The 24,936-nt window shown below is 45.3% G+C and overlaps 1 protein-coding gene across 4 annotated transcripts in view; it reads right to left on the bottom strand.

Moving 5' to 3' along the window:
- sox5 (SRY-box transcription factor 5) overlaps positions 1-24,936 on the bottom strand; it is a 270,199-nt gene that overhangs the window by 3,439 nt on the left and 241,824 nt on the right. For all 4 annotated transcript variants that reach the window (XM_068004705.1, XM_068004704.1, XM_068004706.1 and 1 more), the window contains 2 exons: positions 23,981-24,154; positions 7,092-7,308 (listed from right to left, as the gene is read on the bottom strand). In XM_068004705.1, coding sequence (XP_067860806.1) covers positions 7,092-7,308; positions 23,981-24,154 — 391 coding nt within the window. The remainder of the gene's footprint in view (positions 1-7,091; positions 7,309-23,980; positions 24,155-24,936) is intronic.

Below are 24,936 nucleotides of genomic sequence, written 5' to 3'. Positions count from 1 at the left end.
AGGGAGTGCAGGCAAAGAAGGACTGGGTGACCGCCAGTCAGACAAGGAGGACCAGGCAGGATGTGCAGGAGTCCCCTGAGGGCATCTCACTCTCTAACCAGTATTCAGTTTTGAATACTTGTGGGAGAGAGGGTTCCTCTGCAGAGTGCAGCCAGAGCAGCCAGTGCGGCCATAGCACCATGGGTGGGTCAGCTGTACAGGGGGGGGGAGGAGAAAGGTCAGGAGAGCAATAGTAATAGGGGATCTATAGTTAGGGGAGCAGACAGGCATTTCTGCGGCCGCAGACGTGATTTCAGGATGGTATGTTGCCTCCCTGGTGCCAGGGTCAAGGATGTCACTGAGCAGCTGCATAACATTCTGAAGGGAGAGGGTGAACAGCCAGAGGCCGTGGTCCATATCGGTACCAACGACTTAGGTAGAAAGAGGGATGAGTCCTGCAGGCAGAGTTTAAGGAGTTAGGAAAGAGATTAACAAGCAGGACCTCAAAGGTAGTCATCTCCAGATTACACCCGGTGCCACGCGCTAGCGAGTACAGAAATAGGAGGATAGAGCAGTTGAATGTGTGGCTGGAGAGATGGTGCAGGAGGGAGGGCTTTAGATTCCTGGGGCATTGGGACCAGTTCTGGGGCAGGTGGGACCTGTACAGGCCGGACGGGTTGCACCTCAAAGGAGTCCTCGCAGGGAGGTTCATTAGTGCCGTGGGGGAGGGGGGGTTTAAACTAATTTGGCAGGGGGTTGGGCACCAGGATGTAGCTTTGGAAAGGAGAAACAAGGGGCACAAAGGATCGGGAGAGACAGATAGCACTAGAGCAAGAAATATTACAGTATTAGGTGGGATCAGACTAAGAGAGAGTACAAGAAAGTCTAAGACTGGTTTGCAGTGCGTGTGTGTAAACACACGAAGCGTGGTAAACAAGGTCGGTGAGCTGCAGGCGCAAATAGGGGATACAATGTCATGGCGATAAAGGAGACCTGGTTCATCAAAGGGTAGGATTGGTACTAAATATTCCTGGATACAAGGAGTTCAGGAAAGATAGGGAAGAAAAGAAAGGAGTGGTGGTGGCAGTATTGATTAAGGAGAATACTGAGTGCTGGAGAAAGAGGATGTCCTGGAGGGGATAAGGACAGAATCTATTTGGTTAGAGTTAGGAAACAGTGGAGGTGCCATTACACTACTGGGTGTATTCTATAGGCCACCAACTAGTGGGAATGATATAAAGGAACAAATTTGCAGGGAAATTACAGAGAGGTGCAAAAGCTATAGTGTAGTGATAACTGGGGACTTCAACTATCCTAACTGGGATAATAATAATAATAATAATAATAATAATAATAATATAAGGGGCAAAGTAGGAATTTTTGAAATGTGTTCAGAATAACTTTCTTAACCAGTACGTTTCTGGCCCAATGAGGAAGGAGGCATTGCTGGACTTGGTTCTTGGGAATGAGGCGGGCGAAATGGAGCAAGTGTCAGTGGGAGAGCATTTAGGGAGCAGCGATCATAGTATCATAAGGTTTAGAATAGCTATGGAAAAAGACACGGACCACTCTAAAGTAAAAATACTCAATTGGTGGAGGGCCAATTTCAATGGGATGAGAACAGATCTGGCTCGGATAAATTGGAATCAAAGATTGGCAGGCAAAACTGTAATTGAACAGTGGGCGGTCTCTAAAGAGGAGGTGGTTTGGGTACAGTCTAGGTATATTCCGACGAGGGAGAAAAGTAGGGCAACTAAAACCAGAGCTCCCTGGATGACAAAAGAAATAGAGAGTAAGATGAAGCAGAAAAAAGGGGCGTATGACAGATGTCAAGTTGATAGTACAAGTGAGAACCAGGCAGAATATAAAAAGTTCAGAGGGGAAGTGAAAAAGGAAATAAGAGGGGCAAAGAGAGAGTATGAGAATAGACTGGCGGCCAACATGAAAAGGAATCCAAAAGTCTTCTACAGGTATGTAAACAGTAAACGGGTAGTAAAAGGAGGGATGGGGCCGATTAGGGACCATAAAGGAGATCTACTCATGGAGGCAGAGGGCATGGCCGAGGTACTAAATGAGTACTTTGCATCTGTCTTTACCAAGGAAGAAGGTGCTGCCAGAGTCTCAGTAGATATAGTTGAGATACTGGATGGGCTAAAAATTGATATAGAAGAGGGACTTGAAAGGCTAGCTGTACTTAAAGTAGATAAGTCACCTAATCCGGATGAGATGCATCCTAGGTTGCTGAGGGAAGGGTGGAAATTGCGGAGGTACTGGCCATAATCTTCCAAACATCCTTAGTTACGGGGGTGGTGCCAGAGGACTGGAGAATTGCAAATGTTACACCCTTGTTCAAAAAAGGGTGTAAGGATAAACCCGGCAACTACAGGCCAGTCAGTTTAACCTCGGTGGTGGGGAAACTTTTAGAAACGATAATCCAGGACAGAATTAACAGTCACTTGGACGAGGGTGGATTGATTAGAGAAAGCCAGCACGGATTTGTTAAAGGCAAATTGTGTTTAACTAACCTAATAGAGTTTTTTGATGAGGTAACAGAGGGTAGATGAGGGCAATGCAGTTGATGTGGTGTATATGGACTTTCAAAAGGCATTTGATAAAGTGCCGCATGGTAGGCTTGTCATCAAGATTGCGGCCCATGGAATTAAGGGGGCAGTAGCAACATGGATACAGAATTGGCTAAGGGACATTCCAGAGTAGTGGTGAACGGTTGTTTTTCGGACTGGAGGGAGGTTTACTGGCGGTGTTCCTCAGGGGTCAGTGCTGGGACCACTGCTTTTCTTGATATATATTAATGACTTGGACTTGGGTCTACAGGGCACAATTTCAAAATTTGCAGATGACACAAAACTAGGAAGGGTAGTAAACAATAAGGAGGATAGTTATAGACCTCAAGGGGATATCGATAGGCTGGTGGCATGGGCGGACACATGGCAGATGAAATTTAACGCAGAAAAATGCGAGGTGATGCATTTTGGTAGGAGAAATGAGGAGAGGCAATATAAACTAAAGGGCACAATTCTAAAAGGGGTACAAGAACAGAGAGATCTGGGGAATATGTACAGAAATCGTTGAAGATGGCAGGGCAGGTTGAGAAAGCTGTTAAAAATGCATACGGGATCCTGGGCTTTATAAATAGAGGCATAGAGTACAAAAGTAAGGAAGTCATGATGAACCTTTATAAAATACTGGTTCGACCACAACTGGAGTATTATGTCCAGTTGTGGGCACCGCACTTTAGGAAAGATGTAAAGGCCTTAGAGAGGATGCAGAAGAGATTTACTAGAATGATTCTAGGGATGAGGGACTTTAGTTACCTGGATTAGACTGGAGAAGCTGGGGTTGTTCTCCTTGGAACAGAGAAGGTTGAGAGGAGATTTGATAGAGGTATTCAAAATCATTAAGGGTCTAGACAGAATAGAGAGAGAGAAACTGTTCCTATTGGCGGAAGGGTCAAGAACCAGAGGGCATAGATTTAAGGTGATTGGCAAAAGAACCAAAGGTGCCATGAGGAAAAACGTTTTTACGCAGGGAGTGGTTAGGGTCTGGAAAGCACTGTCAGAGGGGGTGGTGGAGGCAGATTCAATCATGGCCTTCAAAAAGGAACTGGATAAGTATTTGAAGGGAAAAAAATTTGCAGGCTGCAGGAACAGGGCGGGGGAGTGGGATTAGCTGGATTGCTCTTGCATAGAGCCGGCATGGACTCGATGGGCCAAATGCCCTTCTTCCGTGCTGTAACCTTTCTATGATTCTAAGTATTTATCTAATTCCCTTTTGAAAGTTACTATTGAATCTGCTTCCACCACCCTTTTAGGCAGTGCATTCCAGATCATAACAACTTGCTGCATATAAAAAGCTCCTCATTCCCCCCTGGACTTTTTGCCAATAATTGTAAATCTGTGTCCTTTGGTTCCTGACCCTCCTGCCACTGGAAACAATTTCTCCTTATTTACTCTATCAAAAACCATCAAGTTTTGCATCTCCTTCCTCCTTAGCCTTACTACAGAGGACTATTTCATTAAAACTCTTACATTAGTGTGTCCTGGTCCGATTACACCCTGCTCTCTAACCCTGCCTCACCTGAAGACTAGAGTTAATCTTGACTCCCGGGGAATTAATTCCAACTTCTCCACCTAGGAACTAATGTGGTGGAGCAGATTTCAGTCCAGTTCTCTAATGGGCTGCCCCCCCCCACATTACCGTCAAAGTGGTGAAGTTAAAAATCACTCCCCCATGTGCAATGCCATGGGAGTTCGACTAATGCATAAATCATTTTCAAATTCTGCTATGTTGTTGGTGGGTCATAACAGGCAAGGCAGTTACCAGACTGTTCACTCACACCTCTCATGTGCCAAAGGTTTAATGGAGAGCTGCACATTCACTTTGTCCCCCCTTTCCCTACTAGTTGTTTCAACAAAAATCACCACAAAGTCTCTATCAACCAACTCTACCCACCCAACTTGAGTTTGTCCTCACTTTATTAATTGTTAATGTCTGCCTGGTGTGCTGGCAACAGTTAGCCAGACATTATTAATTTTTAAAAATGAATGACGTCAATTCTTGCTTTCATTTGATCAGAAAGTCAACTTTTTTTTCCAGATACCCCAACAATTACAAAGGATTTTGATAGAATAAATAAGGAGAAACTGTTTCTACTGGCAGAAGGGTCAGTAACCAGAGGACACAGATTTAAGGTAATTGGCAAAAGAACCAGAGGGGAGGTGAGGAGATTTTTTTTTTTTACGCAGCGAGTTGTTATGATCTGGAATGCACTGCCTGAAAGGGCGGTGGGAGCAGATTCAATAGTAACTTTCAAAAGGGAATTGGATAAATACTTGAATTGGAAAAGTTTGCAGGGCTATCTGGGAAGAGCAAGGGAGTGGGGCTATTTGGATAGCTCTTTCAAAGAGCCGGCACAGGCACGATGGGCCGAATGGCCTCCTTCTGTGTTGTATCATTCCATGATTCATAGTTGAGGCAGAAAATTGGAGAACCTCAATCTAGTGCTGAGAAAATCTATCGGAATTCATTGGAGAATTCGCTGCTGTTATCAATAAAACTAAATTGGCCCAGAGGTTCCTCCCTCCCACTAGGAGATTCTGACAAAAGTCAACTATTTATCAACTAAACCAACATTTCCCCATCATCAGTGTTCATATCCCAGCAGTGGGGAAGTATGTTGAAGTATGCGCCTCTATTATACAAATTATATAAGGTCAGTGGTTCGTTGATGTATAACATTGTCAAATAAACAGCCTGAAAGGCAGATGGGCCTCAGTTAATTGTTGTATATTGGCAGCACTGAAGTTCCATCAGCCAGCAGTGTCCTTGCGATGAGTCACTGCGAGAACAGTCACATCCCTTATCTTTCGGTGCAAATCCACTTCTAACAGGAATGGCTTTCCACCACCGAGAAGGACAAGGGAAACAAGTGCACGGGAACACCATCACCTCCAAGTTCCCCTCCAAGTCACACAACATCCCGACTTGGACATGTATCGGCCGTTCCTTCATGGTCACTGGGTCAAAATCCTGGAACTCCCGACCTAACAGCACTGTGGGAGCACCTTCGCCACACGGACTGCAGCAGTTCAAGAAGAAGGCCCACCACCACCTTCTCAAGGGCAACTAGAGATAGGCAATAAATCCCGAGAATGAACTTTTTAAAAATGGAGAGAAAGGGAACAATAGACATTCTCCTCTGCCCATTTGTAACAAAATCACAAACATGTTAAATTTATGTTTTTGCTGCAGACAGCCAATGGAGGGAATCTTTTCCCCCATAATGGCACAGTGTAGGTGGATAGAGAAATGTGATGTAAATTATTATGAAAGAGGATGTAATAATATCATAGGGTTTTTCTTCTTTTGCTTGGAACTTACCCAATTATTCAATGGCAAAATCGCTACCCAACATGGTAATGCATGATACGACCTGGAAAGTTCCCACGGCCAATCTCTCTTCTGCCTTGAGTTGGCTTTTCCCCAGGGTGACTCAGCAGGGTAGAATTTCTGCAGGGGATCTCTCAATCTGGCAGGTTCACCAGAGTGATATACCGGGGTTTAAAGGGTTAAATTGTGAGGCCAGGTTGCATAGACTAGCCTTGTATTGCCTTGAGTATAAAAGGTTGAGGGGTGATCTAATTGAGGTGTTAAAAATGATAAAAAGATTTGATAAGGTAGATAGAGAGAAACTATTTCCCCTGGCGGGGGAATCAATAACAAGGGGGCATAACCTTAAAATTAGAGTTAGGCCATTTAGGAGGAATTTTTTTTTAACACAAAGGTTAGTGGAAATCTGGAACTCTCTCCCCCAAAAGGCTGTGGGTGTTGAGGGTCAATATGAGCTTTCAAAGCTGAGACTGATAGACGTTTGTTGTGTAAGGGTATCGAGGGATATGGAGCAAAGGCGAGTAAATGGGGTTGAGGTACAGGTCAGCCATGATCTAACTGAATGGCAGATCAAGCTCGAGGGGCTGAATGGCCTCCTGCAGGTCCTATGATCTGCCGCTGAAACTTCAGCGAATACCCGAGAGAAACAAGGTAAATGACAAATTACACCGTCTCCAGCGATCTTCTGCTAAAGTTGCGGAGGGAGATCGGGAGACACTCTCGTGGAACGTCTACCCTAGTGCCCTCAGGAGAAAAAAAAAAGGGAGAAAATAATTGAGGAAGGAGTGTACAAGAGCGGCCTTTTGCTTTTGTCACTCCCCGTGTTGAGAAGCTCTTTCTCTCTGCTTGCTGCTCTTCGTCCTCCCCTCAGCCTTTAACAACACAATTGTAAACAATTTTACAACACCAAGTTATAGTCCAGCAATTTTATTTTAAATTCACAAGCTTTCGGAGGCTTCCTCCTTCGTCAGGTGAACCCCAGTCCATCACCGGCATCTCCACATCATGTTTAACAACACAGGGATCGATGACTCAGCCAAGTGGACTCATGCACCAGTACTGAGGCCTGGTTAATTGGCACGATGCCCCATCATCCCCCACATTTATAACAGAACTTTGTGTAGAGTCCAAACAACTGCTAAGGCCAAGCTTTGCAGACTGGTATAAAAAATAATTTGTGAAAATTGAAGTGTGACCTTTCTTACCCAACAGTAAAAAACTGTCGCATTTCTTGACGCCTGTTGCGCATCAATGCTTTATATTCTCCAATCCTCAGCTTCTTGCCATCCACCACACAAGTACGCTTTGGTCGTGGCTTGTACTTGTAATCCGGATATCTTTCTAGGTGCTGTTTGCTGAGTCTGGCTTGTTCCTCGTAGTACGGCTGCTTCTCCAGGTTCGTCATGGATTTCCAACGAGAGCCTGTGGTATCACAAGAGAATGGAACGGGTGAGTCGCAGTAAAGACTCATGGCGTCACGTTGTTGGGAAGAAGAGTAAGGCTCCCTTCCCACATCCTGCCACTCACTAGAGTCAACTTTTCCGACAGAGACTTACGAACTGTAGGACCAGGTTCTGACAATCTTCAGCTACAGCTCAAACAGGACTACATTGTTCAGAGGGCGTAATAATTACACTGCTCCAGTCCAAATAGAACGGTCTCATAATATTTTGCAATACACTGAGTCAACATGACATTTGGCTCCCTCACCTCTGAATCAGAAGCTGGTGGGACTTGAGCCCACAATCTCAGCTGACTCTTCAGTACACTGCTGATGGAAGGCTGCATTGTCCCAAATGAGATCTTTCGGATGAGATGCTAAACCAAGATGGACATAAAAGATCTCATGGCACTTTGTCAAAGCATAGAGAGTGGCCTGGGCCAACATTCATCCCTCAATCAACGCCACTCAAAACATTTACCTCATTGCTGTTTGTGGGACCAAACTGGCTGCCATGTTTGCCGACATAGCAACAGGAGGAGCAGGAGCGATCGCCATCCGACCACCACCCCCCAACCAGACGATTTACTTCAGTGCCAGAAACCGTTCTCTCTGGTCCCCGTTGGCAGCCTCCTGCCACCCGAAATCCCGCTCCCGCCCACCGGCCAGATAGTGATTCCCGCTGGGTGCGGGCGGGAGACTCGGCTCAAGGATGCAGATGGGGCCTGGTCCTCACGTTGAAGTGGCTGTGCGAGCTTGCCCCCCCCACCTCCACCCCCCACCCCACCCCCAACCCACCTCCCCCCGCCCCCCCCCACCTCCCCCCCCACCCCACCCCCAACCCACCTCCCACCCCGCCCCCACCCACCTCCCCCCGCCCCCCCCCACCTCCCCCCGCCCTCCCCCCCCACCCACCTCCCCCCGCCCCCCCCCACCCACCTCCCCCCGCCCCCCCCCCACCCCACTGCACATACGCGCACTCACGCCCCGAGTTAAAATCGGGGCTTATTTTATCAAATAGTTTACACTTAAGCAAGCACAATGTTAGTGAAAGCTCAACAAAGGAATAGGAGCAGGCTCGAGGGGCTGAATGGCCTACTCCTGTTCCTAAATTTCACAAAGTTACACTCCCAGCACAGAGCTTCACCCACCGGGTGCCCATATCAGGAACTCGTGCTCTCGACCTTCTGCAATTTTAATTGAGGGAAAATTGAGAGCGCACAAAAATCCCTGATATGTTCTCCCAGGAGGGCAAGTTCCTAAAATGATCCTTTCAACGTATTTTTTGATATAAAAAGAGTAAATTTCATCATCGCAACCCTTTTATTAAAAAAAAGGTTAAGAAGAGTTGTGAATACCTTCGAAACATGCTTTTTGGTTTCAAACCCATTTCTGTCGCTTTTTTAAAATTTAATATAAAAAAAATGTTTTTGTGTATACTGGTTATTGAGCCCAGCCGTGTGAAGGAGCTGAATTAATATTACTGGAGAATGGGGCTGGTGAGATTGTCCAGTCGGCAGCTGGTAGATTATTTGAATGGTAAATGCATGTTAATTATGCGGAGTTGCTACCCAACAATTACAAAGCCATTTATTGGTCACATTAACACTCCTGTTGACAGTAAGTTATACCATCCAATGCTGTAATAATGCAAATTAACAGTTTATAGACTAAATGACCTACATGACCTTTGTTAAGTAATGTGACTGTACTGACAGGAAGTGAAGCAAAATGATCCTTTGATTCCAATTAAGGGAGACTTGCATTTATACAGCGCCTTTCACAACCTCAGGGCAGTCTCCTAGGTCCAACCATCTTCAGCTGCTTCATCAATGACCTTACCTCCATCATAAGGTCAGAAATGGGGATGTTCGCTGATGATTGCACAGTGTTCAGTTCCATTCGCGGCCCCTCAGATAATGAAGCAGTCCGTATTAAGTGGCAAGTAACATTCCCACCAGACAAGTGCCAGGCAATGACCATCTCCAACAAGAAAGAGTCTAACCACCTCTCCTTGACATTCAATGGCATTACCATTGCCGAATCCCCCACCATCAACATCCTGGGGGTCACCATTGACCAGAAACTTAACAGGACCAGCCACATAAATACTGTAGCTAGAAGAGCAGGTCAGAGGCTGGGTATTCTGTGACGAGTGACTCACCTCCTGACTCCCCAAAGCCTTTCCACCATCTACAAGGCACAAGTCAGGTGTGTGATGGAATACTCTCCACTTGCCTGGATGAGTGCAGCTCCAACAACACTCAAGAAGCTCAACACCATCCAGGACAAAGCAACCCGCTTGATTGGTACCCCAACCACCACCCTAAACATTCACTCCCTTCACCACCGGCGCACGTTGGCTGCAGTGTGTACCATCCACAGGATGCACTGCAGCAACTCATCAAGGCTTCTTCGACTGCACCTCCCAAACCCGCGACCTCTACCACCTAGAAAGACAAGAGCAGCAGGCACATGGGAACAACACACCTGAACGTTCCCCTCCAAGTCACACACCATCCCGACTTGGAAATATATCGTCGTTCCTTCATCGTCGCTGGGTCAAAATCCTGGAACTCCCTTCCTAACAGCACTGTGGGAGAACCTTCACCACATGGACTGCAGAAGTTCAAGAAGGGAGCTCATTACCACCTTCTCAAGGGCAATTAGGGATGGGCAATAAATGCTGGCCTTGCTAGCGATGCCCACATCCCATGAACAAATTAAAAAAAGGATGCCCTAACGTGCTTTACAGCCAATGAAGTACTGTTGAAGTGTAGCCACTGTTGTAATTGAGGAAACGTGGCAGCCAATTTGTGTACAGCAAGATTCCACAAACAGCAATATGATAATGACCAGATCATCTCTTTTTTTAGTGATGTTGGTTGAGGGATAAATATTGGCCAGGACACCAGGGAGAACTCCACTGCTCTTCTTCGAAACAGTGCCATGGGATCGTTTATGCCCACCTGAGAGGGCAGTTAGTTCCTTGGTATAACGTCTCATCTGAAAGAAGTTCTCCCTGGTATCCTGGCCAATATTGATCCCTCAACCAACAACACTAAAACAAATTATCTGTATCTCATTGCTCTTTCTGGGAGCTTGCTGTGTGCAAATTTACTGCCGTGTGTCCTATATTACAGCAGTGTAAAGTACTTCATTGGCTGTTACGTGCTTTGGGATGTCCTGAGGTTGTGAAAAGTGCTATATAAATGCAAGTCTTTCTTTCTTTTCTTCTTTCTATCTATGAGAAGGGGGAGAGTCCCAGTGAGTCTTTGGAAGAATCTTACTGATTTCAGTGGCTGTTGTTAAGTTTTTCTTTGAGTTGCCGCAGCATTCTATGCTTCGGAGGAATCAGAAAGGACTAAGTTGGAATTTGCTCTTGTGAGGAATGTGTATTCCCGATGGTGGTTCTGTGGGAGATTGGAGGCTCTGGGGAAACCCGATTACATTGCTTCGAGTGATTTTTGTGAGACTTTTGACCTGGCATCTCACAGGGCACTCGTGGAAAAGCTGGAAGCTACGGGGTTACTGGTCAAATCTTGGATTGTATCCAGGATGTAGTCTAGCTCCAAGATCCATGTAAGGGGGGACCAAAGAGTCACTGAACCCGTCTCTCGAGAAAGATGAGTGAGGTAAAATTGTCCACTTTTATCCACCATTATTTGATTTCTCCATTAGTAATCTGTTGGTGTCCTGGCCAATATTTATCCCTCAACCAACATCACTAAAAAAAGAGATGATCTGGTCATTATCATATTGCTGTTTGTGGAATCTTGCTGTAGGGGAAACCTTTGAGGGCCCGTTGAAAGCAGTTCTGAAAGTTTTGTATTGTTGTGGTGTTGCTGCATTCACCTAGGGATCTAGTGCACCTTGAACAATGGACTAACCGGTGGCAGGTGGTAGTTCGTGCCCCCCCCAAGTGAGCTGTTGCAGCTTTGCACTGCTTAAGAGGGCACCTTGAATGTATTGGTCGGAGGTTACAAGATAAATCTGTCCCAACTGTTGGTACTTGGAGGACCAACCAGATGCCAACTATCCCCTGGTTACGATCTCCTCAGATCGTTCGGAGACGAGGTAAAGGGCACTTTGGTCTTTCTTATTTTTCTTTAATAACAGCTAAGTCTCTATCCAAGTTAAAGTTGCGGTGTTATAGGACGTGTATCCAAACAGTGCTTCTTCATGATTTATAACTTCGAGGCATGCAATGGAAGGATTTCTTCTGTGCAAGATCCAGGAAGTTATCTGTGAACCTGCACCTAAGCTCTCTGGACTTAGAGGAAAGAGTGTCTGTTCCATATCGGACAAACAGGAACTTTACAGTTCCTGTAGATGTAGAGAGGTTGTTTCCACTTGTGGAGGAATCCAAAACTAGGTATAAGATGGTCACTAATAAATCCAATAAAGAATACAGGAGAAACTTCTTTACCCAGAGAGTGGCGAGAATATGGAACTTGCTACCACTGGAGTGGTTGAGGCGAATAGTATAGATGCATTTAAGGGGAAGCTGGATAAACAGATGAGGGAGAAAGGAATAGAAGGACATGTTGATAGGGTGAGATGAAGTAAGGTGGGAGGAGGCTCGTGTGGAGCATAAACACCGGCATAGAGCTGCTGGGCCAAATGGCCTGTTTCTGTGCTGTAAAATTTTATGTAATTTTACGGGTGTAGATTTTTCAGGAAGCTTAGGCTTGGAGATGGGGTAGATATTCATCTACTGATTATCTGCCTGCCCTTTGCCAAACCTGGATGATTTCCGTTCCATTCCACTGAAATCAACGGATTGAAAATTAGATGAGTTCTATAAAAGACATGCGGTCCATCCTGCCAGGTTATCGTCCAGGCGGTGAAGGTGAAAATATACCCCAGGTTGTCGGGTTTCGGAGTATGCCAGGCACCCAGCTGTCCAAATTGATGCCCGCTAAATCTTCAGACCTGGCAAGTTATCCTTCGACGTTATAAATGACATTACTTCATTTGCTATCCAAAATGATCAAGTGTAAACGTGACATGGATACATGTGGATGTACGGTCACATGTGTGGTGCATGTCGTCCATTTTTATCCGGATTATGTTCCAGAAAGTTTTGCAATCAACAGCAATCTTTAAACTAGCTTCCGGCAAAGTTGCAGCTCCAAGGAAATTCCCGGCCGTAGTTTCATATCTACACAGATGATTCATTTACATCCCAATCCATGTCGATTCCTCGGATGAAGGTGCCACTGTTTTTCCCATGAAGGATGATGAAGAGGAAGAGTATCATATCCAACATTTGGCTGACATGACCCAACAGGAAAGGAAGTCCGGAAGAAACCATCTTATTTTGCAAGCCCGTGGACAGGGCTGCTTCGCAAAAGGAACACAGGGGTTTTTATTAATTGCGCTTGGTAAACAAGAGATACTGGAACTGCAAGGGTTAGGAGCTAGCCATCAATCCTCCTGCACATTTAAAAAGGGCCTAACGCTACTTTAGGCAACAGCCAAGGATGCCTCGGCAGCATCCAAACCAATCCGGCATCGGATGTGTTTCGGACATGGTTCGGGTGCGGGAGGCTGCTCCCCTAAATTGGACCTCTGTGCCCCCATTTTCCATCCAGAAAACGGGCACATCGAGCAATTTCACCCCGAGGTTTTTGTTTTATTGCAGCTGGTAAACAAGAGCTACATAAGCCACAAGGGTCAAAGGTTTGCCCTCAATACTAACCCCTATCACACATTTCGAGAGAGCAGCAAGCTGGGAGTGTCCTGAGCGCACAGGGCAACAGAACTCTTTTCGACGCTGTGCAGGATCAGCTTTCAGCAGCTGCGTGGTGACATCCTTGCATCACACTATGCAACTTGGCTGTGCACAGTTAACAGAGCAGCCTGCCACTCATTAAACTGTTGATTGCACTAGTGCACCACCTGCTCCCACCTCCTCAGTGCAACTCAGGGGTGTCACCAGTCAGACTTCCTTTGAGTTCTCTCTTGGCCGCCCCCAATGGGATTCTTGGGGCAGCTTCAAGTGGCTGACCTTCTGGAAATCTTTGCGCTGAAGCTTCCTCCTCCAACGTCTTGCTTTACTTTTACTTAAACTGTCTAGAGTTTTTCTACAGGGATAGCCAGAAATAAAATTAACCGTTAGCTTTTCACTATGTAAAACTATCAATGTATTTGCTTTTTTTCATTGAAGACTTGCTTACTACAAAGTTATTTCACACCGCTGCCTATCTTCCACAGTCTAAGTAAACTTTCTAACGTTTGTTAGAAGGGAGCTCATTGCAGTGAATTATCTTATTATTGGGAAAAGGAAAAAGAAAGAACTTGCATTTATATAGCGCCTTTCATGATCTCAGGACGTCCCAAAGCACCTTACAGCCAATGTAGCCACTGTTGTAATGTAGGAAACGGGGCAGCTCATTTGTGCACAGCAAGGTCCCAGAAATAGCAATGTGATAATGACCAGATTATCTGTGTTAGGTGTTGGTTGAGGGATAAATGTTAGCCAGGACACCGGGGAAAACTCCCCTGCCCTTCTTCAAAATAGTGCCATGGAATCTTACCCATCCACTTGAGAGGGCCTCAGTTTAACGTCGCATCCGAAAGACGGCACCTCCGACAGTGCAGCACTCCCTCAGTTCTACACTGGATTGGAGTGGGATTTGAACTCCCAACCTTCTGAGTCAGAGGTGAGAATGCTACCACTGAGCCACGGCTGACACACAAAGAAAGCTTTTGCACTTTGGGTAGGCAGTGTCGGCATCGAACGCTCCCAGATCGTAGGTATATCACAGCAAGATGCTGACTGAAACTCTTTCTACTCTGCTCCAACAATAAGAGTCAACCCTAACCTCAAAAATATACAGGGAACTGCAGGAGTGTGGGTTTCTGCACTTCCCGCTTGGCCTTCTGAGTGAGAATGAAGGGGAGGGATTTCCTCTGTAGGACCACCTGAAAATGGGTGGTGCCTGGGGCAAAGGATCATGGGAAATCTGATGGAGGGTGCCCTCCACCTCTATAAACAACTGTTGAGATCTTCCTCGGCACCACCCCCCCCCGATTATAATGAGAGCCACCCGCCCGTTTCCCGCCTCACCACGCGTAATTGACCTGGAGGAGGCGAGGTTTCGAGCCGCGGTGGGTTTCACCTTGTTTCCTGAGGGGAGGGAGGAGGCGGCAAGGGGGATTGTGGCGGGAGGAGGCAGGTGGAATGGGACTGTGGTGGGAAGAGGTTAGGCAATCTTTCCCGTGATGTGCGGCTGGGCTCTTTCAGAGCCAATGACAGCTTTGGATCCAGCATATCTCGGGGGACGGGAGTGGGTGAGGAGAAGGGGGGGCTGTTGCTCCCTTTAAATTTGGCCCCACCCATTCCAGCAGCTGCAGCTTGATCTGCTGAAGCGTCACCAGGTTCCACCCCCCTACTCCCGCAACAGAGATGGACTCCCTCCACCCCCCGCCACCTGAAGAGCGCCGGGTATGTAATTAGCCCCCACACCCAGAGAACTAGCGCATGGTCTCCATGGGATCGCAGCAACGTGCCAAAGTCCCTCGTCGCAGCGCTTCTGATGAGAAACTTGATTTTGGTGTTGATCTGTGACCAGTTTGGTGCTGTGGGCCCACACTCACTAGGAGGTAGATTAAGGTTCCCCAAACTGATTACACAAAGACAGACAAGGGAGAGGAGACTTCCATCCTATTATTGGGGGCTAGATTCAAACTCAATTCCCAAAGGTTAACACTACCCCCAACTGCACAACCCAAACCCTCCAAATCAGTACAAGGTGACTCTGGGACCTACACATTGACTTTCGGTAGCGTTGCTCTACTTTAATCATTTGTGTCCTCATTTCATTGCTGCACAGAGATGGCTAGCTATGAGGCAGATAATTGGTTAGAATAGCTGGATGGGGTGAAGCTGGCTTGATATTTGTTATTGGCCCCTTGAAATATTTTTCCCTCCAATCTCCTCCTCTCCTCCCCTAAAAGCTTTGACTCTGGTCATGATTCCATGGTCACCAGGGGACAGGAGTTTAAACTATGGAAGAGTAGGAATAGACTGGATGTTGGGCGGTTCTTCTTTTCCCAGAGAGTAGTGAGTCTCTGGAATGTGTTGCCGGCTGGTGTGGTGGGTGCTGACTCTCTGCCTTCAGGAGGGAGCCGGACCCGTTCCTGACTGGGGCAGAGATCGCATCGTACAGAAGGTAAGTGTCTTTACAGAAAACACTTGGTCCATGTGATCTCCTCGACTGCTTTCGATTGCCTGAGAGGGGGTCGGAGAGGAATTTTCCAGAGTACTTTTTCCCTTTTTGGCCCTGGGTTTTTTCTCTGTTTTTTTTTACCTCTCCCAGGAGATTACATGGCTTTGGGGGGGGGAGTGTTTAGACCATGATGCTCCACCCATCATGACTGTGGGGCAGGCTTGATGGACCAGCTGGCCTTTTACAGCCCATCAATTTCGTATGTTCGTATGTCACAAGTCACAACTGGTCCCTTGTCCAAGTGGCCATTCTTCATGGGTAGTGAACATCGACAGGCTTTTCGACAGTTGGAGGCATCATAGCGGAGTCAAACCAAGCCCAGTCATTGTCCTCACACAACACTCACCCACACACACTTTGCACTGGATGAGAAGCAACATAAAGTTGGTCGTTCCTAAAAGTTAGAGTTGCTTAGAAATCTTAAAACACTTTATGTTGATTACATGGTCAATGATAATGAATATCAGTCATTCTGTAAATCATCGCACTTTCATACGCATAATAACAAATAGGGCAGATTTGTGATTACTCTTTTCTGTAAGAGAGGGAAAGAATTAAACCCTATTTCAAATGCCCCTTTAACATCTATGGTTGGTGCACAGAAAGTTGCAGGTTGGCTTATTTTAGCCATCACTTTAATTGATGTTTTAGTCAATGTGAATTATCCATTAATGCTTCGATTAATTATCTTTGGAAAATGTGAGTTCATGATAATTACACCGAAAGTAGGGTTAACACCAAAATAAGCAGACTACGACAACAACACATTTATATAGCACCTTTAACAGAGTAAAACATCCCAAGGTACTTCACAGGAGTGTAATCAGACACAAAAATTTGACCCTGAGCCAAATAAGAAGATATTAAGACAGGTGACCAAAGGACAAAGAGGTAGGTTAAGGAGGAGAGAGAGATCGAGAGGTGGAGAGGTTTAGGGAGGGAATCCCAGAGCTTAGGGCCCAGACAGCTGAAGGCACTGCCGCCAACGGTGGGGTAAAGGAAGTAGGGAATGCGCAAGAGGCCAGAATTGGAGGAACGCAGAGTACTGTAAGCACTAACTAGGCAGGAACATCACCGCGGAGAGTGGGACTACCCTCAATATCATGAACTCAGGGGGCTTCAACCATCCTGTTATTTGAGCTTCGAATGCTAATTCATCTCCTTCACGCTGTCAACTCAATGACTCCTTGCCTAGAACTCAACACTTTCACAAATATATACACAAACCCGCAGCATAGACAGAAAGAAATAAAAAGGATGTTGGCAAAAAAAAGAAATGTTGCTAATAATTCTTTACAATGAATATTTTTTTGGGCAATCATCTGCAGATTAAAATCAACTTGAGAAAAGGTTGGAGTGATTGTGTCACACTCCTTCGGCACGAAAGACATTAACTAAGGCATCAACTACACGAAGCGTCCTGACTCTCAATGTCCAACGTGACCAAAAGAATGGAGTGAAAGTGACACAAAAAGTGCTCCTCACCCACTCTACAATATATATCAGGAAGCATAATGGGCAGCAGGCATCAGGCAGCACTTTCATTTCAGGGTTCCGATGATGCCTGCAAGCATTATTCGAGCCCCTCAATGAGATCACTGCCTCATAAGGTCTCGTCCGATGAGGCCTACCTCTGTAAGCACACAGCTGCCCTCTTCCTACTATCCGAACTGCCAGAGCTACAACAGTGACCCTTTTGTTTGACTCTGCTCGTTTCCTATTACACACTCACAAAAAAAAGGGAAATGAACAAATGGACCAACGCTGAATTTTTTTTAAAAAGAATGGTTCTTCGATCTAAAATATAAAGATTAACATTGACCCGATTAAATTCAAAAGACCATCTCCTTTTTGTGCCGAGTGGAATTAACCTCTTTAGTTTTTTTTGGAACAGCTCCTTGCACTTTGAGTCAGTTTTACCACAAGATGGTTTTTATGAACCTCCAATGAATAATGGCACATTATATGCTTTCATAATACCCTCTTTGAACTGCTGTTGCTTCTGGTCATAGTTTAATCAATTTTTGTTCATATAGTCTCCTTTATTAGTTATTTTTCTCACTTTTGGAGATTAACGTCATATAGTTGTGTAATATGACAGTTACATAGCAACAACAACAACTTACATTGATATAGCGGCTTCAATGTAGTGCAATGTCCCAAGGCGCTTCACAGGAGCGTTATCAGACAAAATTTCACACCGAGCCACATAAGGAGATATTAGGACAGGCAACCAAAAGCTTGGTCAAAGAGGTAGGTTTTAAGGAGGGTCTTAAAGGAGCAGAGAGCAAGGTGGAGAGGCGGAGAGGTTTAGGGAGGGAATTTCAGAGTTTAGGGTCAGGACAGCTGAAGGCACGGTCGCCAATGGCGGGGTGAAGAAAGGAACGCAGAGATCTCGGAGAGTTGTAAGGCTGGAGGAGATTAGAGATAGGCAGGGATGAGGCCATGAAGCATGCAGTAAGAACACCTAACAGCAAAAGACAATGCAGAAAGAACAAAACGGTTAAAAGCACAAATTGGCATTACTAATCACTACACTAAAAAAAGCCATTTTATAGGTTCACATCAGCTCTCAAAGCGCTGTCACTCCATGAGAAAATATTATCTATTCAGTATCGAATTTCAACTCCTGTGTAGTCCCTGGAAGATCTGTAATCTTTGCATTCTAAAAGAAGCAATGGAACATCAAAGGTATTCCTTTGGTCAAGAACCATCACATAGTAACGTATTAAGACTAGATTTTTTTTGTATATTACAAAATCCTTAGAAGCTTTTTAAAATGTCAGCTGAAACCTCGAGAGTCAGTGTAAAATGTCAGCCTAACGCATGCACTGCTTTGCACAATAAACCAGTTTGCCACTCTTTGTTCTACTCCTTTATTGCTGACATTAGTTGCAGTTTGTCGTGCTATATTGTTGCTTTTGGAATACACTTAACCGCCTCCTTGGGCCCATGCAATTCAGAACTATCTGATCTCGTCTGCTAACCTTCTAAAAACAGCGACTGTACCTCTTGACTATTGCTGATCCTCTATATAATATTCTGCAGGGTATTCTACGACCTCCCAAATTGAAACGACATACTTGGGACACCTAAACAAAGGCTAAATGTACTGAGTCCAACAGGTCCTGGCTTTGCATGTATGGTGCAGTTGTCAATATTTTCTAGTGGGAAAACTGTTTTCAGAACAGCGAGGCCTCACACTGATACGTTACTGCGGTTGGCTGACTAGCTGAACGCCCATGCACTATTTCCTGCTAACTGTCCAGTGGTCTTCAGCGGGTGCGGTCATTGGACAGTCAAACTGTGGCCATTGCCTGGCAGCCTGGCATTCAAACCCCAGGCCGCTCAGTCCACTCTGTATCTCTTATTTACAGGCCTGCTGCTGTAATTTAGTGGCCCTGAAGTTCTGGAAGTGGCTGTTTTTAGTGTTGTTGCCTCATGGGTAGGTAACTGCTGAAACAGAACACTAAGATCTGTTCGTATCAGCAACTTGAGATCTATGCAAATTAATAGGAACTGGGATTTAAATTTTATATGGGCTCCATTGTTTCATAGCAAACACCTACACAACCATGAAGGCAAAGTTTGAACCCTGCCGCCCTAAAGAAAGATAGGAGCAAAAATAATTTTTTTTAAAAAGGCAAAAATGAAAATGTTTAAGCCAAGTGGTGTAATAAAACAAATATTGATTTTGGCTTCAGGGATTGTAACATGCTCTTCTCACTTTGGGTCAAATTGTTCCTGCTACAGTTCTCAAGCACAGTTAATATTTGTATAAATATATTTGCCTCCTATTGTTTTATTGTTCCATTGTCTATTATAAGGTGTCAGCACTCAGTGGTAACACTCTCTGCTTTGAGTCAGAAGGCTGTCAGTTCAAGTCCCACTCCGGAGACTTGAGCACATAACCAACATCACTAAAAACAGATTATCTAGTCATTATCTCATTGCTGTTTGTGGGATCTTACTGTGTACAGATTGGCTGCTGCGTTTCCTACATTACAACAGTTACTACACTTCAAAAGTACTTGATTGGCTTTAAAGTGCTTAGGGACGTCCTGAGGTCATGAAAGTCGCTATATAAATCCAAGTTCTTTCTTTTCTTTTTATTAACATCACTCACCAAATGCAACTGCCTCAGGAGGTCAATTAGAAGGAGAGAGAGAGGAGGATTTTCTCACACTCAGGGATGTCGATTTTGTCTTTTGAGTGACCGACCGGCAGAGCGCGCCCGTTCCCTACCCGGAAAATCCGGCCACAGGTTTGAGGCCTTGGCCTCATTTACAATCGGGCCGGTGAGCTGCAAGGTGCCATATGGGCAGGCCGATGCAGCTCGCCAGACCATGGCTGGGCAATGATAGGCTACCTTGGCCGCCAATGAGGTAGGTGCGGAGGGTGGGGGCCCCTGGGCGGCAGCAGCCCAGCTTGGTTTTGTGGGGCCCAGAGGAACGGTCCTGCTCTTCCCGGCCCCACAAAAATAATTCCAAACTTACCTTCGGCCAGTCCTCTTCGGCTCCATTGCCCGTGTGGAATTTGCCCAGTGCAGGCTCCGGCCAGTTCTGACCTAAAATGGCGATCAGGGTCCGAAGGCATATCAAACGAGGTCTACCGCCTGAAACAGGCAGACTGTTGGGGCACCCAGCGGTAGGCCCCTTTCAAAATGGCGCCTGTCGCATCGTCGCGGTAAGACTATAGACCCCAATTTGGCCGTCCCCTCCCGTCATCGACAGGGGAAGCTAGTTAAAATCGACAGTGGCTCTCACCGCACTTGATGCGACTTAAGCTGGAGCCCTTGACATTGGACCATTGCTTGGACATTATCGGAAATTCCGAGAAATTGCACTCAAAACCTTGCGGGCGATGCAAAAATAATGCAAAGCAGTCCAGATGGGATGCATCCTAAGTTGCTGAAGGAAGTAAGGGTGAAAATTACAGAGGTACTGGCCATAATCTTCCAAACATCCTTAGATATGGTGATGGTGCCAGAGGACTGGAGAATTGCAAATGTTACACCCTTGTTCAAAAAAGGGTGTAAGGATAAACCCAGCAACTACAGGCCAGTCAGTTTAACCTCGGTGGTGGGGAAACTTTTGGAAACGATAATCCGGGACAGAATCAGCAGTCGTTTGGACGAGGGTGGATTGATTAGAGAAAGCCAGCACGGATTTGTTAAAAGGAAATCGTGTTTAACTAACTTGAGAGATTTTTTTGATGAGGTAACAGAGAGGGTAGATGAGGGCAATGCAGTTGATGTGGTGTATATGGACTTTCAAAGGGCTTTTGATAAAGTGCCGCATAATAGGCTTGTCTTCAAGATTGCGGTCCATGGAATAAAGGGGGCAGTAGCAGCATGGATACAAAATTGGCTAAGTAACAGGAAGCAGAGAGTAGTGGTGCACGGTTGTTTTTTGGACTGGAGGGAGGTGTACAGTGGTGTTCCGCAGGGGTCGGTACTAGGACCACTGCTTTTCTTGATATATATTAATGACTTGGACTCGGGTGCACAAGGCACAATTTCCAAATTTACAGATGACACAAAACTTGGAAGTGTAAGTGAATAGCGAGGAGGATAGTGATAGAATTCAAGAGGATATAGACAGGCTGGTGAAATGAGCGGACACATGGCAGATGAAAGTTAACGCAGAAAAATGCGAAGCGATACATTTCGGTAGGAAGAACGAGGAGAAGCAATATAAACTAGAGAGCACAACTCTAAAAGGGGTACAGGAACAGAGAGATCTGGGGGTATATGTGCTCAAATCGTTGAACGTGGCAGGGCAGGTTGAGAAAGCGGTTAAAAAAGTATACGGGATCCTGGGCTTTATAAATAGAGGCATAGAGTACAAAAGCAAGGAAGTCATGATGAATCTTTATAAAATACTGGTTCGACCACAACTGGAGTATTGTGTCCAGTTCTGGGCACCGCACTTTAGGAAAAATGTGAAGGCCTTAGAGAGGGTGCAGAAAAGATTTACTAGAATTATTCCAGGGATGAGGGACTTTAGTTTCGTGGATAGACTGGAGAAGCTGAGGTTGTTCTCCTTGGAACAGAGAAGATTGAGAGGAGATTTGATAGAGGTATTTAAAATCATGAAGGGTCTAGACAGAATAGATAGAGAGAAACTGTTCCCATTGGCAGAAGGGTCAAGAACCAGAGGACATAGATTTAAGGTGATCAGCAAAAGAACCAAAAGTGTCATGAGGAGAAACTTTTTAATGCAACAAGTGGTTAGGATCTGGAATGCACTGCCAGGGCGGGTGGTGGAGGCAGATTCAATCATGGCTTTCAAAAGGGAACTGGATAAGTACTTGAAAGGAAAAATTTGAAGAGCTTTGGGGATAGGGCAGGGGAGTGGGATTAAATGGATTGCTCTTGCATAGAGCCGGCACGGACTCGATGGGCCGAATGGCCTCCTTCCGTGCTGTAACCTATGATTCTATTAAACAGATATCACACAGGTTGGAAGAAAAGCTTCCTGCTTTTCACACAACACTAGCTCTGTATCTAAATATATCTCCGAATATGAGAAAACAGTCTCCACGAGATCAAACAACACTTTGCTATTCACTCAGAAGGAATAATACATCATCAGAAAACTTCACTACATTATTCAGTAATAATTCAACGCTGATTTCTCAGAACCTGTAATGCAATAATACATTCCGTTTCTTTTCTCCTTTTTTCCCCCTGTCTTACTTACTTTTAACTGAATATCAATGTAAGAGAAAGAAAACTGTGTGATCATTTTCTTCAGACTAAATAAAACGATGAAAGCTTCCTGCCGGAGTTATTAGATTCACTTTGGGTAAGTCACCACAAACCTAATGGGTAAAGGTCATTTTTCGGGGGTCAGCTAGTCGGATGCCTCTTGTGACGTTCAGTCTGCAGTGCGTTTCTGACTCAATAGCCAGCAAACCACCTGGTCAAAAAGATATTTTTCAAACCAAACAACTACATCTTCAGAAGGAGAATGCTTAAAAACGCCCAATTCTCCCCTTCTCTCTCGTGAAGCTGGCCAATCTTTGCTGGGAGATCCTTTTGCAGGCAGTGCACACCTCAGTTACTTCATTATTTACACACTTTCGCTATAGTGGGTGCCATCCTGTCCTTAGCTGACATCCGCACACCTGGATGATGCCCCCTTTACCCCTTCCCTCGAGGTGCTGAGGACAATTGGATCACCTGTATATTTCCTCCTCCCTACCCCTGGGCTGAGATCAGCTAGCTTTAATACCAACTGGATATAGAACCTGGGACCTGCAACGCGCTGAAGCCTCGAGGAAGCCAGTGATTATAGCTCTTTAATAACGCGGAGAGTAAAACCGTGCCTTAAAAATGTATCTAATCAGAGGAAGAACTATTGAAAATAGGAACAGCCGGGTAGCAGAAAGAGAGATAGGAGGTAAGTCTGAGCTTGTAATCCACCATATGCTGTGTTCCAGTCTCAGCTGTCCCAGCAGGCTGGGCAAAGGCCAAACACTTTCCACACAGAGAGGGTGGGAAAATCCGAGGGAGAGTCAACCCTCGCATACTTCCTAGTAACCGAGTACAAAATGGCAATGGCACAAGGCCTGGAAGTAGTTCAGCTGCCTGGGCCTTTGGATGACAAGGGGGTGCTACTCGAGAACACAGAAGGGGAGTAACATACCTCAAGAGAGAGTGCAACACTCAAAAGAGAAATAAAAGAAAATAGTGCCAGTCATGGAAATTCATTGCAAAACCATTATATTTTGGACAGTTTTCGAGCTATTGTGCATTTTAAACTGTGCACAGAAATGATCGCTGTGGACTCCTCCAGCCCCCACTGTTGTTGGTACGTTCAAATCCCCCTCCTCCCATCCTTTACAAAAAGCAATGAGCCAAAAATTCCTAATTAAAACACCCCTCTTAAAATCTAAGGGAAATAATTAAAACGAACAGTACCTACAGTTCTTCAGCTGCTGAGCAAGTTATCTCTATTTTGACATTAAGGAGGCTGTTTCTTACTGAAAAATTGTAATTTAATTTAGCAAAGTCAAAGAATAAGTGACTCACAAAAAGAATTACATGGTTGTTATCTGTCAGACTGTCAGGAAGAATTACACGGACATTATCATCTTAACGATTCAGGCTGCCTTTTGTCTTCTGAGGGATGTTGTTTTTCTTCACACTTATTAATTAATCACATCTACACAGAACTTACATTCTCCTACCTGACAATGAAACTTCAGTCTCAGTGTTGCTAAGTACTGTATTTAATTACAAACTATTAAGCAAAAATGGTCATGATCTCTGGCGTATTACTGTCATGCCAGTTTGATTAAATGCCGCCAGGGATGTAAACAATTGTTGTTTCTAGGTTAAAAAAAATAATAATACAATCACCCAAGATACCGGCTCAGTAGGATGCTAGCCAACTAAGGTCAACCTTACCCAGAATCTTACTGATGTTGGAGTTGTGCATGTCGGGGAAGGCCTGAAGAATCTTTCGCCTCTCGTCCTTGGCCCAGACCATGAACGCGTTCATTGGCCGCTTGATATGGGGCTCGTTACTGCTCCGGCCTCGAGCTTCCCGGTAGATCCTCGGCTCTGACACGCCCGCATTTCCTGCCGGTAGCAGCGGAACAAGGAACGGTTAACGCTGTGTGCTTTTTTTCCCCCATGATTTGCATGTTTCCAGCAGGTGATCTGGTCATTTATCTCATTGCAGTTCGTCGGGAACAGCATATTCTTATGTCCTGATCAAGGGAATATGGGGATCGGGTGGGAAAGTGGATTTGAGGTCGAAGATCAGCCATGATCTGATTGAATGGGGGAGCAGGCTCAAGGGGCCATATGGCCTACTCCTGCTCCTATTTCTTATGGGACCTGGCTGTGCGCAAATTGGTAGCTGTATTTGCAACAACAACAACTTGCATTTATATAGCAGCTTTAACATATTAAAATGTCCTAAGGCGCTTCACAGGAGTATTATCAGACAAAATTTGGCATCAAAGCCGCATAAGGAGATGTTAGGACAGGTGACCAAAAGCTTGGTCAAAGGGGTAGATTTTAAGGAGCTTCTTAAAGGAGAGAGAGGTGGAGAGGTTTAGGGAGGGAATTCCAGAGCTTAGAGCCTAGACCGCTGGAGGAACGGTTGCAAATTATGGGGCGAAGGATATTTCAAAACTAGTTCATTGGTTGTAAAAAGCTTTGGGACGTTCTGAGGATGTGAAAGGCACTATATAAATGCTAGTCCTTTCTTTCTTTCTTAAATGAAACAGATGACCAGCATTTAATTGAATGCAACTATTCATCTGGTCATTTTGCAGATGGAAATAGAATCTATTTTGAGATTTAAGCTAACATTTTTGGACACATTTGCACAGAAAAGTAAAACATTACTCTCT

The sequence above is a fragment of the Heptranchias perlo genome, chromosome 24 (genome assembly GCF_035084215.1).
Source record: "Heptranchias perlo isolate sHepPer1 chromosome 24, sHepPer1.hap1, whole genome shotgun sequence".
NCBI classification, from domain to species: domain Eukaryota; kingdom Metazoa; phylum Chordata; class Chondrichthyes; order Hexanchiformes; family Hexanchidae; genus Heptranchias; species Heptranchias perlo.
The sequence above is the reverse complement of the archived record's forward strand: the minus strand, read 5'-3'. Positions and strand labels throughout refer to the sequence as shown.